This window comes from Gadus chalcogrammus, chromosome 16 (assembly GCF_026213295.1).
Source record: "Gadus chalcogrammus isolate NIFS_2021 chromosome 16, NIFS_Gcha_1.0, whole genome shotgun sequence".
In the NCBI taxonomy this organism is placed as follows: domain Eukaryota; kingdom Metazoa; phylum Chordata; class Actinopteri; order Gadiformes; family Gadidae; genus Gadus; species Gadus chalcogrammus.
Window position 1 is genome coordinate 15901169 of NC_079427.1, and position 15759 is coordinate 15916927.

At 42.6% G+C, this 15759-nt stretch overlaps 1 protein-coding gene across 1 annotated transcript; it reads left to right on the forward strand.

Annotated features, from left to right (window-relative positions):
• The first annotated feature begins 665 nt into the window (after nt 1-665).
• Nucleotides 666-15479, forward strand: si:ch211-235m3.5 (BICD family-like cargo adapter 1). Its single transcript, XM_056611912.1, has 10 exons — nt 666-1312; nt 2230-2445; nt 6602-6721; nt 7069-7215; nt 9198-9380; nt 11416-11571; nt 12007-12081; nt 12825-12937; nt 13246-13366; nt 13936-15479. The coding sequence occupies exons 1-10, from the start codon at nt 1070-1072 to the stop codon at nt 14182-14184; spliced, it is 1623 nt and encodes a 540-aa protein (XP_056467887.1). The 5' UTR covers nt 666-1069; the 3' UTR covers nt 14185-15479.
• Nucleotides 15480-15759: the final 280 nt, after the last annotated feature.

A 15759-nucleotide genomic window follows, 5' to 3' on the forward strand; every position in this document is an offset into this window, starting at 1 on the left:
AGCAAGAGGAATATCCCGATCTACCAACAATTTAGCAACCATCTGGTTATCAGTCGAACGCAGTAGGCCTACTGCTTTAATTATATAATCCATGTAGGTCGACAATTCCATGAGATAGTAGATTAAGCATGTGAAATTGTTTGCGTTGGATTATCAAACCTGGTGGCAAAATCGGGAACATTTTAATATTATTCGGTCATGAGAGAAGTCCTGTGTATTTGAACGGCTGTACATGTTGCGTATGCCCCGCCCCCCTGTTTGATACAACGTCGCTTCTGTCCCGATATCGCGGAGCCGGAGCTCGGTTCGTACCGTAGATCTCGGCCGTGTTAGAAAGAGAGAAAGAGATATTTATCTTGAATTCAGTTTTGTACCATTATTATATGCAGTAGTATGAAACATACTTTTACCTGGAAGCCCCATTGATACATAATTGTATTATTCACCATTAGCCTACTTTTGTTTTTCTTTTTTTTCTGTAGGCTATGTTTTCCTTTTTTCATTTGACCTGGAATATGTTTCCCTTGATAATGAAGCTAATTTAATTAGCTTCATTATCAAAAATATAAATTTGTATTGCTGTTTCTTATGTCGACATTTTAAAACTAGGCATAGCCTACTTCCAAACATCAGCCGTGTTATTTGTGCTGTGTTGTGGTTATCAGGCTTACTCAGAATGGCATATCTATGTCTTAAATTGGCCAGCATATTTGAGTTGGCATTGAACAGGTGTGAACTGGACGTAAATAATCAACGGTTCCTTAGCGACATACTGTTTTAGTGACGTGATCTACCTTTGGAGGGCATCACCTGCAAGTGACAGAAGGTCCGCCCCTTTTCGCTAGAGCCCGTCTTGAACCCTGATGGTATCTCAGAGGCAGTGAGGTAGACCTACAACAAGGTGCTCATTGTTGTGAGGAAACCTTATCCTTTTCGATTAAATTAATTGGCCTATCGCTAGGGCTGCTACACGACTCCATTTAAGTCAATATTTAATATTATATATTTATTAAAGTCTGTAAAATATATTGGAAATATTGGATATTTAAACGACTGATTAGGATACATCATGGATCGAATGGATCAATTGGGGTTGAAATCCATGAACATGGAGTTTGAGGACGGCTTCTTTGATTATGGGACGGAGGAAATAACAGATGATCAAGACCCGAGTGAACTTCTCGCCGCTTTGAAACAAAAGGAGGAAGAGGTTATTTTGGCAGCGCAGCTGGGAAACGCATTGCTGCTGGAAAACCGTCAGTTGAAAGATCGGAGCGAAAAGCTTCAGGAGCAATGCACAGACAAACTTGAGGTAGGTTTTTCTTTAAATACCTCTTTCAATTGAGTTTTGACTACATATAGCAATGTAAGAAGGCTATATATGACTTCCGTGACGTGGAACAGATCTTCGCACCATCACCAAGATAAAGAAATATTCATCTACTCAGGAAATGTCGAAGTAGTATTGTATTCTTTGCTTACAAAGTGCTTAATATTCTCCCGAGTAAAGTTTTCCTTGACTGGTCTTTACTTGTTGTAGTGTGCGTTGTGTGCGCGCAAGTTTGTCTCGTTTTGGATGCAATGCCACAAGTTAGTCCGTGGAAAACCTCCATGCAGTCTGCAGGTGACACTGGGCGGACGCTGAACCAATAGCAGACTAGCCGTTTTTACATTTTGGGTTTGCACAAACATTTAAGGTTTGCACAAATATTTATGTTTGGCAATATGTTGCCACAAATATGACATCCAATAGGAATTGTGGCCGTCTCATTGGAATAGTTTTAGATAAACAAAACGTAAGTGGCGTTTGGGCCTGATGCACCACAATCTCCCTCAGGGCTTAAATGTTAGAGGTTTGTGAATGTTTAAAAGTGTTTGTGGTTAACAAAATAGCTAAACGTTATCTCACACAACTGCATATTTCTACCTCATCACATAACTAATAAAATAGTTGAATTGCCAAGTGGACAACCATCTCCCATCTCAATCTCCCATCACATCATGGCTTGGGTAGAAACATGGGTTTTTAATTTTACTCTTCTATATCAACAAAATATATTACATTTTTTCTAAGGCCAGGGCTCCTCAAGACAACTCCATGCATTTTCTTATCACACAAAAACTTTAAAGTTTACGTTGTCACTATAAGTTGCACCAGTCTACCCCATGTCTTGTGTACTAGAAAGCCGTGTTGTGTTCTCTGATCTTCTCTACCTCCCGCCCCGCCAGTTGCTGGAGCAGGGCAGGCATGAGCTGCGTCTGAAGCTGACCAGCTGCCAGTCGCAGTGGGAGAGCCAGGTGGGGGAGCTGGAGCGTGATGTGAGTGAGCTGAGGGCCCAGGTGGAGAGGCTGACTCAGGCCGTTGACGAGGCCGAGAGGGAGAAGGGCCAGGCCCAGCAGCACCACGCCGAACACGCCCAGCGACTGCGAGAGCAGCTCCGTACCGTGAGTACTCCATCGCGACGCCACGTTGGTTGATGAACGGCAGTAGGGTTAGGTGCGGCGGAGGTTTTTGTTAAGCGACGACTCAGGGGACCGATGCCATTGTAGAATTCTTGTCTTTTCTCTGTTTTTGTGTGTCGTATGTCTCACATCATCCCGTTTGGATTATAACAAAAGATAACAAAATCATGTCCTATGAAACAAGAATGGATAGAAGTGTGGTGGTGAAACAGGTAGCTGAAACAGAAAACAGCTTTTCAAGTAACTGAGAAACAAAGCCTCATAAAAGAGGCCTGTTACCCAATCTGTGCAGTGTAACTCTGTGTTCATTCAACCTCAGAGGTATCAGTTCAACAGTTTATCTGTCCTCCAGCAAGGCCACCATTTTGTGTGTGTGTGTGTGTGTGTGTGTGTGTGTGTGTGTGTGTGTGTGTGTGTGTGTGTGTGTGTGTGTGTGTGTGTGTGTGTGTGTGTGTGTGTGTGTGTGTGTGTGTGTGTGTGTGTGTGTGTGTGGGAAATGTCTAATATCTGCATATGAAATCAAATGTAGATGCAATATGATCAACCAAAGAAAAAAATCCTCAAACCATGTACTAGGAGGTTGAATTGAACTCAGTTGGTAATCTAATGCCAGGTTCCTGGACTGGATGGACACTGTATGTATATAAACAGAGTCAGGGATCATGAGCCTTGTTTGAATGTAGCTCTAGGCTTAGAAGGAAACCACCATACACTATGGTCAAGAACCTTTTTGCTTTTATTAAATATGACACAAATAAAATGGTACCCATCAATATGTAACCTTTAACCTATGTAACATTTTTAATCTTCTTAAACCTTACAAATAATTAAACCTTAATCAGTTATATAAAAATGTGTTGTGTAACCAAATCGGGCACTGAACGCTTCATGGTTTCTTATCAATTAGGAACAACAAGGTTCTGATTAGAACGGGAGGACAGACAGACAGGCAGGCCGACAGGGATAGCTTTGCGCCACATTATTATGGTGTAACGTCAACAGCAACAGAGGATTGACAGGCTTTTCAGCTATGCAGGGTGGTTGAAAGAATAACTATGTAATGGCTAACTTGCTAGTATGACATCAAATATTTAAAACCAAGCATTCCCCCAGGGTGTCAAAGTCCTGAAAATAAGGAACTATGCATAAGGTGACCAGAGCAGACCAAAGTCTGTCAGGAGCAATGCCAGGAAATAACTTAGTAGCAGAAGCATTTTTCTGTTCAAGGAGAAGGTTGTATTGAAGAGAAGGAGAATGTCATAGAAAGGGCTGTTTTTGGCTGAGTGGAATCAGCTACCATTCGCATAGAATAGATCTTCGGTTTCTGGAAAACCCCAAAGGGAGAAAGGAAACCTGTGTTGAGGAACATGAAGCGTGTGAAGTCTGCTGGCTCCTTCTGTGATGACTCCAGTCCATCTCCTCTGGAGGTGGATTTGAGTTCCCCTCCTGCAAAGTTAGCAGCAGTGGCTTACACGGTGAGTGAGTCAGATCCCCCCTTACACTCACCTGTGGAGGGGATTATCTGCATGGTAAGAGTAGGGGGGTTTATTTACAGTTTATTTATAGAAAAGGAGGTTGAGATTGCGTGTAAAAGAATAAATGTTAAGGTATATTATTTTGGCAACTGGAAATCGTTGAATTTGCCACAGATAAGGAAAGTTTCCCGGCTTAAAGGCTGGGATAAGATTGGTTTTAATGGAACTCGGTATCTCTGAGAATCTGCCATTTTAACCAGTGCTTTGCAAGAATGTAGGGGAGGGAGTAGGTATCATCATGGAAAACTAGATAGGAGTGAAGACAACGCTTACCACAGACCTCTAACTAGCAACCTCAGACTGGTAGTGTCTGGAGTTATGCTTGATTAGAGTTTCCTATTTAATCATGTGGTACTACTGAAAAGGAAATTGTGGTGTGAGTGAAAAAGCACAAAGCTAGTGTATACAAGACATATAGCAAAGAAAGGACCAAATGTGATGTTCAGATAGTAAATAAGTAAATGTTTTGGGGGATTTGATAGAAAGATATTTTTGTTGATATATTCTGCAATCCCAATAGATAAGAGTCTGGCATAAACTGTATTTTTACCCATCACTGTTTATTTGGTGTGGGGAGGTGACCCCATGGAGTTGCTGGCACATTGCTGAGAGGGGCTCAATCCTGATTCATCTAAACATGTACCGCCTCAAGGTTATGTGATTTATATACCATCTGAGGCATCAAAAAGAATGTGGATAGACTTTGAAACACTTCCATTTCTACTTCGTTTGAACACATGTCTTTGGCTTCATAACAAATCACTTCTCAGAAATGCTGATATTGAGGTCTTGTTGGGACAAAGTGTTGGCCTGTAATGGAAGTATTGAGTAGTTTCATAAGAAAATACTCAAGTTTGCTTGGAATATGTGGTCATGTAGTCAAACACTGTCAGAGACAGATAAGACTATCTACAGTAGCAACAATAAGAATAAATTAGTTCGAAAATAAACAATGCATATAAGGCTTAAATAATGGCCAATGAATAAACCTGTTTCATTCAATGTATTGGTCCCAGTGAGTCATAGTTGAATCTATTTTAATCCTAGTACGCTTACCAACAGCTTAAATAAAGCTACTGTTAAGACCTGTCACATGGTCACTTCCTGCAGGCATGAGTGGTGGGCAGAGGAGGCAAAAGTACACACAGTCTTACCCCAAGTAGAAGTACAGATACTTGGGCAAAAAATGACTGAACCTCACGTCATAGTTATATAATTGGAAGACTGTTAAAGTCAAACCGTTCCAAATATCTCAAAATAAAACACAATATACTGAGGACACCAGACACCTGTAACATGCTTCACGCCGGGCTTCCGTTATTTTTCAAAAGAGTGGCCAGGTTTGAGGCAGCCCCTGACCTTTTGGCTTCTAGTGCAGAGCGTCCTGGGGGCTCGCTAACATGAAGCAGAACACAATATAGATTTCCTCCCCCCCCAAACACCTCTCTATCCTGGGGGAAATGGCTTGTTTGGGTCACACCCTCAGAGTGATCCCCGCCGTGCTGCACCAATCGCTGGGGTACTCAGCTGTCGTCGGACAACCCGGCATACTGCTTCGGCTGGAGGCTGACGTTTTGGGGAAGGGGGGGGGAGGGGGTGGATGGGGGAGCGGCAAAGGGGCCCTTTGAGGGGACATCCCCCTGGCGGGTCCTTTGTGCTCCCAGCAAACGGAGCGTCCTCCTTCCAGCCGGGGGACTCTGTTAATTCCCAGTGGGTCGCTGCCTCTATTGTGAGGACGCGGCGTGCCTCTGTGCTAAATGGTCCCCATGGGGGATAATGGAGGCTGGCGCGCGTTCCCCACCTACGCACCAAGCGTCTCCAAGCGGGCCCCTCAAGATGTCTTTCGGTTTCCCTTTTTGCTGTCCCGCTATCGGCGCTCAGCACACCCACATAAACCTGCGGCCTATCCCACAACACCCTCCAGCCCCCCCACCCCACAGGCTTATCCTTTGTACCCATTTACGCTGATAGTAATACAGATGTTCTCTTTCCCCTCCCAATACCCCCGCCCGGCCACTTGGTTGTCTAATGTGGCACTGCCATGTCAATGCCATGGCCAAGATGCCCGTCCCCTGGCTCCATCTGCCACACAGTCTGGCCTTTCATCCTCTATTGTGTGGCATTGATGGGATCTGACAGGGGCCCGCCGAAACGCTGAGTAAGGGGTACTAGGAGTTCCCGGGTGGGGCGGAGTGGGGATTGGGACAAAGATACTAGTCTTTCATCGTTTGGGAGCAAATTGTTACTGTTGGAACAGTCGTGTGGTTGTAGAGTCCACGTTTGATGCCATTTTATGATATTCAAAGGAAGCCGTCCCTATTGTGTTGGTCCCTTCATGCTTCAGAAAATGGGGACAGGGGGCTGAACCAGCAGAAGTTTGTCAACAGGCAGAGTTGAGTTTGGCCCATGGAGCAGAAGAACACAACATGACCCCTTTAATTCCAACATTGAAAGGCCAACTCTCAATTTACTGCAAAGTATTTTTATTTCTGTGGTAGGCTAACTGATGGTTACACTGCATCATAATTAAAAGGCTTCAATGATTTCCCTTTTTTTTTAACTGCGCCAGTGTTAATTGCCTTGGGTAAATGCTGTGTTGGCAGGCCATGGAGGTGGAGAGAGCCATGTCCAGTGAGCTGCAAGCTCTAAAGGAACAGCTCAACCAAGCGGGAACCCATAGCAGTACCCAGGACGACGAGCTGATCAGTGCCATGAGGGAGCAGGTAGGAGCGGCATTACCCACCAACAACTAAAGTCACTTTAAATTACACATGGCCTGAATTGCTTTATTTAAAATAGGATATAATCATTTATAATTGTATTACATTTTTTATTATGAATAAAGCGGATACTATAAAACCATAGCCTAACTCAATCCTAGCCCGGGCTGGGTATCGCCATTGATTTCCTAAAGCTATTCGATATCGATTCGACCGCTCCCATTGTCATTGGGACTGTTTTCAATGGCACTTGCCATTGAAAACCATTGATTTTATAAGTGGTAGTCATCACTGGGCTAAACATTGCAGTGTAACATATGGGCTAATCTGGCATGCCTGGGCCCATCTAGGTGATGCGTCTGACCCAGAGGGAGCAGGCTTTGGAGGAGCGTCTGGCGAGTATGTGTCAGGAGAACGCAGAGCTGAGGGAGAGCCTAGCCTCCATACAAACTCAGCTGGCCCTGCAGGACCAGCACAACCAGCAGCAGAGCCAACAGGTAGGTAGGTAGGTAGACAGACAGACAGACAGACAGACAGACAGACAGACAGACAGACAGACAGACAGACAGACAGACAGACAGACAGACAGACAGACAGACAGACAGACAGACAGACAGACAGACAGACAGACAGACAGACAGACAGACAGACAGACAGACAGACAGACAGACAGACAGACAGACAGACAGACAGACAGACAGACAGACAGACAGACAGACAGACAGACAGACAGACAGACAGACAGACAGACAGACAGACAGACAGACAGACAGACAGACAGACAGACAGACAGACAGACAGACAGACAGACAGACAGACAGACAGACAGACAGACAGACAGACAGACAGACAGACAGACAGACAGACAGACAGACAGACAGACAGACAGACAGACAGACAGACAGACAGACAGACAGACAGACAGACAGACAGACAGACAGACAGACAGACAGACAGACAGACAGACAGACAGACAGACAGACAGACAGACAGACAGACAGACAGACAGACAGACAGACAGACAGACAGACAGACAGACAGACAGACAGACAGACAGACAGACAGACAGACAGACAGACAGACAGACAGACAGACAGACAGACAGACAGACAGACAGACAGACAGACAGACAGACAGACAGACAGACAGACAGACAGACAGACAGACAGACAGACAGACAGACAGACAGACAGACAGACAGACAGACAGACAGACAGACAGACAGACAGACAGACAGACAGACAGACAGACAGACAGACAGACAGACAGACAGACGACAGACAGACAGACAGACAGACAGACAGACAGACAGACAGACAGACAGACAGACAGACAGACAGACAGACAGACAGACAGACAGACAGACAGACAGACAGACAGACAGACAGACAGACAGACAGACAGACAGACAGACAGACAGACAGACAGACAGACAGACAGACAGACAGACAGACAGACAGACAGACAGACAGACAGACAGACAGACAGACAGACAGACAGACAGACAGACAGACAGACAGACAGACAGACAGACAGACAGACAGACAGACAGACAGACAGACAGACAGACAGACAGACAGACAGACAGACAGACAGACAGACAGACAGACAGACAGACAGACAGACAGACAGACAGACAGACAGACAGACAGACAGACAGACAGACAGACAGACAGACAGACAGACAGACAGACAGACAGACAGACAGACAGACAGACAGACAGACAGACAGACAGACAGACAGACAGACAGACAGACAGACAGACAGACAGACAGACAGACAGACAGACAGACAGACAGACAGACAGACAGACAGACAGACAGACAGACAGACAGACGCACTCGCACACGCTGAAATGATACACAGGTATACTCAAACACAATACAAATACTCTCAAATGCTACGAAGAAGAAGAAGGTACGTTCATTATACAGAGATACGCAAACACTTCCAAACCCACACGGTGTAAGTGGACTGAAAATGGCCAGGGCAAGAACTCTCTGTGATTTACTTGGGTTTCGGTCAAATTTTGGAAGCACTACCAGGTTATCACCTCATCTCTGCAATTGTTTCACTTATTACTTGTAATTCTGGATTCCAGCACTATGCTGCAAAATTTGCAACGTCATTCGTTTGGCATTAGATTGGAATCTAGTGTATCAGGATTTTCTTCTGGCCGTCTTTGAAGGATTTTATAGAAACATCTAGTAAACAAGTAATCTGTGCCCAGTCTATTGCACATGTAGGTTTTGTTTAGTAATCCCTGATTTATTATATGTAGGCACCCTAGTATATATAATTTCAACTGTATATAATAAGCATTTAAAATATTATACTTTGAATAGTTCATTATTGTGTGTGTGTGTGTGTGTGTGTGTGTGTGTGTGTGTGTGTGTGTGTGTGTGTGTGTGTGTGTGTGTGTGTGTGTGTGTGTGTGTGTGTGTGTGTGTGTGTGTGTGTGTGTGTGTGTGTGTGCAGCTGAGCGAGGCGCGGGGGGAGGTAGAGAAGGAGCATGGCCGATCCCGGGAGCTGCAGACCCAGCTGGATGAGCTGCAGGAGGAGGTGTCCTTCCAGGAGGCCAGGAGCCACGGGGACTCCTCCCTGCTGTCAGAGCTGGAGAGCAGCCTGGCTACAGCAGAGATGGGCCTCAGCACAGAACAGGTATGGAGCCAGAAACTCATACTTTGAAAGGGTGCATTTGAACAAAAACACAAAATAGTGACCTGCTTTTGGTGCTGCTGAGCTGACTGCAGTGTAGCTGAATGGTATTCAAGAGAATACAAAAACGAAATGGCATTGCTAGAGGGTAGACAGAGATCATAATCTGTGACTCTGTATATAGACGCATAACTAAATGACCTCCCCAGAACCGATCATTCCTGCTCAGCAAGTTGCTTATCTCAAGTCAGGGAAAGTGGAGTTCAAATGTTTTTTTTTTTTTTTATAAACTCGTTACTATTCCCACATGTAGAGATTTTCCTAAAGAGGGAAATTGTATCGATTAATTTGAAACACAATTTAAGGAGCTAACCAAATGCACCTTGCAGTTCTGCTGATGGAATCAAATGCACACGAATGACGTGTGCCTTTTGATCGACCACAGTTCAGGAAGTCTTGCTTCACAGACATTGAGGGCAGGTTTTATTCTTCATAGTCATTGTTATGTTGCTACCAAATCAATGACAACATACAGCAATAAAAAAACAATAATTGAAAGACTAAACATGACATCACACAAGCACTAGTTGTTAAAGGAATGATTGATGGTGCAAAGGTGTGATTGATTACGTCTATATTTTCCATGTACTTTTCCATCATTTTTTTTGTTATTTTATTTTCCACGTAATACACAGTTGGGTAGAGCTATCAAACTAATGTTCAGGGATTTAGTTATAGACTTACAGGCGTATTAACCTACCCTCTATTAAAGAAAATGAAGATCCTGTCTATAAAGTCTTTAAAGCTTTCCTGCACAATATATTCTTGTGTTACCAAAATAATAAGGCTCGGCTTGAGGCTGCTACTGTTGGTGAGGCCATGTGATTTGATATAACAACAAAACAGTGATACCTGAGGTATGGCAGGTAGGAGGTGCAACACTGGCTTTACCTTGGTACAGTTTAGTTTGCAACAGTGGGCCAATTCTGTGTTGAGTTGTCAACAAAGACTACAATGTACTTTAACAAGTTACTGAGTTCTCATGGTCAAAAAGTTACAAAGTGTTTATTTGTGTTGGCATTCATGCCCATTTGAGAGCCAGAGTAAAATGGTACGGAGACACCTAATCTCTTAATATCCTTTGATTTTTGTTTTGATTTCCAGATTTCACTTCTCCCACTGGCATTAAAATGTCTCAATAACTGTATTTTATCTCCATACTGGAACATAATGGAATTACATCCTGTAATTCTCACTTTGCAATGGTATATACATAAACATCCTGACTTTTAATGTAAAAAAGATATATAAACGACACAAGAACATGGGATTTCAGCCTAGGGGATCAGGATAAAGCTCATTGCAATAATAACTGTAAAAGACAAGAAGATTTGTCTAGTTCTTACTCTCTGATTGGCTACTGTGATGTTGTGTTTTCGTATCGGGATGATGTGATTTATAACTACACCCATGAGCCATTCACCACACATCCTGTTCCCTACAGTTCCTGTCCTAACAATGTAGGAATGTTTCCTTATTGGAAGACTACACGTTTGCGTGTCTATTGTACATTCACCGTTAGAACAGAGCCGTGACAATAGAAAATCTTTGAGAGGTCTATAATCGGATTTCAAACACTAACGGTTGTAGCGTGTAGTGTGTCAATTCCTTTGTTTCATTATGGTACTATAACGCTGTAAGCTAGGAGTAAGGTAGACTACCACGGTGGTGAGTGTAGTATGAGGTCACTGTGGATGATATGCGATTGAGGACATGCTGATTCTTTTTTTTAATGAAGGAGGGACCAGCACTTGGTTTGGAGTGGATAGTTTCGGTCCGCCTCTTTCGCATGCTTCCAACGGCCTTACAATCATCCCACAGTATCTGTGATCAGTCGGGGTCATGTAGGGCAACCTCCAGCTTCCAAGAAGGATTTTGATCTTATTTTTCAGCATGTATCAATGAAGCTTTAGCCACCTATTTACCGCCAACTACAACCCAAAAGCTTAAAAACGAGGTCCTGCTTTTATTGTCTTAGGTGAGGCAAGAAGTGTCTTCGGCAATCCAGTTGCTTCTTCCGTTGACCCGGGGCACGGATGCACCAGGGTGCCTTCCTGTTGGGGGGGACATGAACGCCTTGCTCTGCCAGCTGACGAACACGGCAAGAAGCCTGGCCGACTCCGGCTGCCCACAGGTGAGTGCGGTAGATTCAGTTGCCAGAAGCTAGCTGTAAATGATGCTGTTGCTATTTGACATCAATGTTGCTTGACAATAGCAGAGGAGTTGTATATTATGTAGGTCAGCCTCTGAACGGTGCCATAGAAAATGTGTAATACATTCTTCTAGGTAGACATAGATTTATATTATATATATTATATTGACATTTTATTTGGCAAGTGTTTTTTCCGATAGACCATAAACAACTTGAATATACGAACACAGAGAAAGCCTCCCCCAGGGCAGACAATGAATGCAAATAGGTCAACGTTACAAAACTCGCTATTTTTTTGGTCAATCTGTGTGGAATGCACTGCCTGATACCAGATCCTCAACTCACTCTCTGGCTCTCTCTCTGTCTCGTTCTCCCTGCCTCTCCTTCTCTTTCTCTCTGTTAACGTCTGTCTTCTAGGAGATGAATTCAGCCTTTGTGGATTGGAGGAGTGATCTGTGTGGGAACCCGAGCGCTTCAGAGCTCCGGGATCAGGTAACGCAGAGACAAGAGGAACAGCTTTGTGGAGGGTAGCGCCCGGGGCGTGCTTTATTAGTTGGGCTCTCCGGGTTTCAGTCAATGCTACCGTGCTACTGGGACAGTAGTCTTTCCTGTTGAGTTATATATATATATATTTTTATGTATATATTATATCTTTCCTGTTGAGTTATTTATTTATATATATATATATATATATATATATATATATATATATATATATATGGATGGATGGATGGATGGATGGATAGCATTATTGGTTGAGCCTCTTCCAAAAAGTACTTTCATTTTCTAAGTGTAAGCTTCTAGTTGATTCTATAGTGATTAAATAATAGTAATGCAACGACATCTTCACAACTCAATTATTTACAACTCAATTATTTACATATTCATATCCGAAAGCACTGTGGAAGTATGGAAATGCTAGTATATGTCTACTACAGCTTTCCTTTGGCAAATGAGGAGCAAAAAGGACACTTGTTAATTAAAGATCAAATAAAGCAGTTGAATGAACAATTGATACTCGTAAAATAATTGAAAATAGGTGAAAGTCAGTGAAAGTCATTTAAGTCACTTTCAGCCAGAACATTGTTCAAACCAAAATCCAGATATACAGGAAATGATTGCTCTTTACATTGTCTGCACTCTCACCCATAATTAGGATGTGTGCTCTTATCAAACCTAGAGCTAAAAGGTTAGCAGTGGTGTGACTTTATTCTTTGGTGTTTCTACCTTTCCAGAACACTGATTTACAGCAGAAGAATGCAGAGTTGCGGACAGAACTGGAACACCAACAGGAGCAGAAAGAGGTCGTACAACAGGCCATCAAAGATCGAGATGAAGCCATAGCCAAGTAAGCTGCTACACAGTGTTGTTTCTTATGCATGGCCATTTTTACGTTACAAAATACATGAATTGATTAATTTTATGTTTTTTCATAGTAATCAAAACTACAGCTTTATATGGTGGAACCAAAGCTATGTTTAATTTAGCGCTTAATAACACAGCTCAATGCTTTCAGAATTGATCATGAGCTTAACGATGATGGCAGCTATACAAGATGGCTTTTGCATGTTCGCGTAATACTTTTACTATAGAAATGTTTGATGGCTGATGTATTTAGCATTGTGGGTTAATGACTCATTGCTTTTATCACAATAGGAAGAACCTAATGGAGATGGAGCTTGTGAGGAGTAAAAATGAGATGATGTCTCTGAACAACCAGCTGCTGGAAGCCATCCAGCGCAAACTGGTGCTGTCACAGGAGCTAGAGGCCTGGCAGGTAGGGTCTTTATGAAGGCTGAACATGTTACTATGCTGTGTGAGTGCTTCAAGGTCCTGTGCAGCTAAAGTGGTCGATCATGACATTAACACAACCAGCCAGAGCTAGGAGTTCAATTCCCATTGGCTTTACCCATGCTCAAAATGTGCACAACTGTGACATTGAAATTTGCTTCTGATGAGACTTTCGACCAAATGGTAAAGATATATATTTTGTTTTACTAGAAGACCATTATCAATGTCTTGGATCTGGAAAAAAAACACCTTGTTAATCTCAAATAGGCCTACTATCTCCTCAATGGCTGATCCCTGACATGTCCAACCCCCTTACAGCCCTGTCAGATGCATGACTAATTGCAACAGGTGTTCACAGACTTTTGCCTGAGCCATGACTAATCCATTTGCTTAGCGACTGGGGACCTCTAGTGGCAAGAGTACTTTTTGTCTGATACGAATGGGGAACATTGTTATAACTTGTATATAACTCTTGTATGATTAAACAAGCAAATTATTGAAAATACTGTATCCAATTCTCACCCTAATTCCTTCTTGTACACGTATCAAACCTAGGAGGACATCCAGATCATCATCAACCAGCAGCTGAAAGCACAGCAACAGTCAGAGCAACTGCAGAGAAATCCTCCGCACTCCAATGGCATGTCCTTCTTCAGAAAGCCCAACACCACACCAGCAACCTCCCCTCGGACCGGCCAGCCCACCCCGCCCACCTCCTGGGGGTTGGAAGTGGACCAGGAGAAAGCCCAGTCCCCCTGGAAGCAGTGGCTCAGGCTGGGCAAGCGGGCGCAGCACAGCAAATGATGTAGAGCAGCACTCACTGGAACACCGTGTCACACACACACACACACACACACACACTGGTGTGGAGAGCCAGGCCAGTCAGAGAGACTGCCTGGCGGACCATGGGGCCCAGATGTAGCCGGGACATCCTACAGGGATAGAGGAACCAAGCAGACTCAGGACCAGCAGCCAGGACCATGTGTTTATGAGTAAATGAGTTTACAATGCAACTCCTTCAGCTCCACTGTTGGAAGTCCGGAGCACCTGTGAACAAACCAATGGGCAAATGTACATTTGTCTACATTTCATTAAGAAGCTAAGCCCTCCTTGAAATAGGGAATGTGACAAATGGAGACTTTTTTTTAATTTTTTTGTAAGACTATTACACCTGTCACTGTAAACATATAAAAGCTTTTTTGTAAAACAACAAAACTATCACCAAACTGTACATGTAGAAGTTTGTTGGTATTTTTGGTAAGCAAAGTTACATTATTTAATAGAAGATTATTGCAATTATGAAAGGAAAATGGATGGGATGACTTCTTAGTTTATACGATAGCTGTTATCTATAAGATTGTATTTAGTACTTTCGTGTGCAAAACCCCCTACTCTTATATATTATTTGCCAAGCAATATGACTGAATATTATGATGATGATGATGATGATGAGGATGATAGTATATATCGGTTAATCATAAATAACCTAGTCATTGTTTTTCTTTTTTTACATTTTATACTATGTATAATATCAAAGTTAAAATGGTATGTTGGTCCACACTTCACTTTAGTCGCTATTTTTGTGTCTTATGTGTTGAAATTTACATTTCAAATGGTATGAATCCAGATTCCTACAATATCACAATGCAAACCTAAGAGGTTTGATTCTTCGCAACACTCAGAAACAGGTTGTTTCAACTGTTTACACTAAAGTGTTAAAATAATAGAAGGAATGTTGAATATATTACTCTGTTGTAATGTACATTGATGTAGCCTGAAACCGCTACACACTCACCTTTATATCCATCATCACATTTTAAATAAAGTATTGACAGAGAATGACTACATTGTGTGTAGAAAGTGTTTATGCAATCAGAGCAGAGATTATTGCAACAATTGTTTGTTGATAATTTGTTTGACAACAATTTTACAATTGTTTCATACAAAAAGTACATCTGTTGCTAATTTTTGTTTTTATTGTTTGTTGATTTTTACCTTTGCTATTGTTCCACACAATTAAAGTAACAACCAAACTATTACATTTTTTTATTTGCCTTAAGGTGTTTCATGATTTAGTATATCCTAATCTGGCGGGCCACTACTCCCCGCAGCTGCTGCCTCTAAAGTGCGCTCTACAAAGGCTTTCAAGAACGATGAAGCAGAACCTATGAATTGGGCAAGGACCTTTGCTGCCCCCTGTTGGATACAAATATATATTTTTACATACACCTTATCCTTGCAACAGTATTTTGTATGTCATGGAGAAACGCCACACAAATGTAATGTTTTTATAACGATAAAGATGTCGCCTTCAAAATATATTCAGTGCATTCAGGTAATTTAGAAGGAACATCAATAGTGTTTCAGAATCCAATGTTT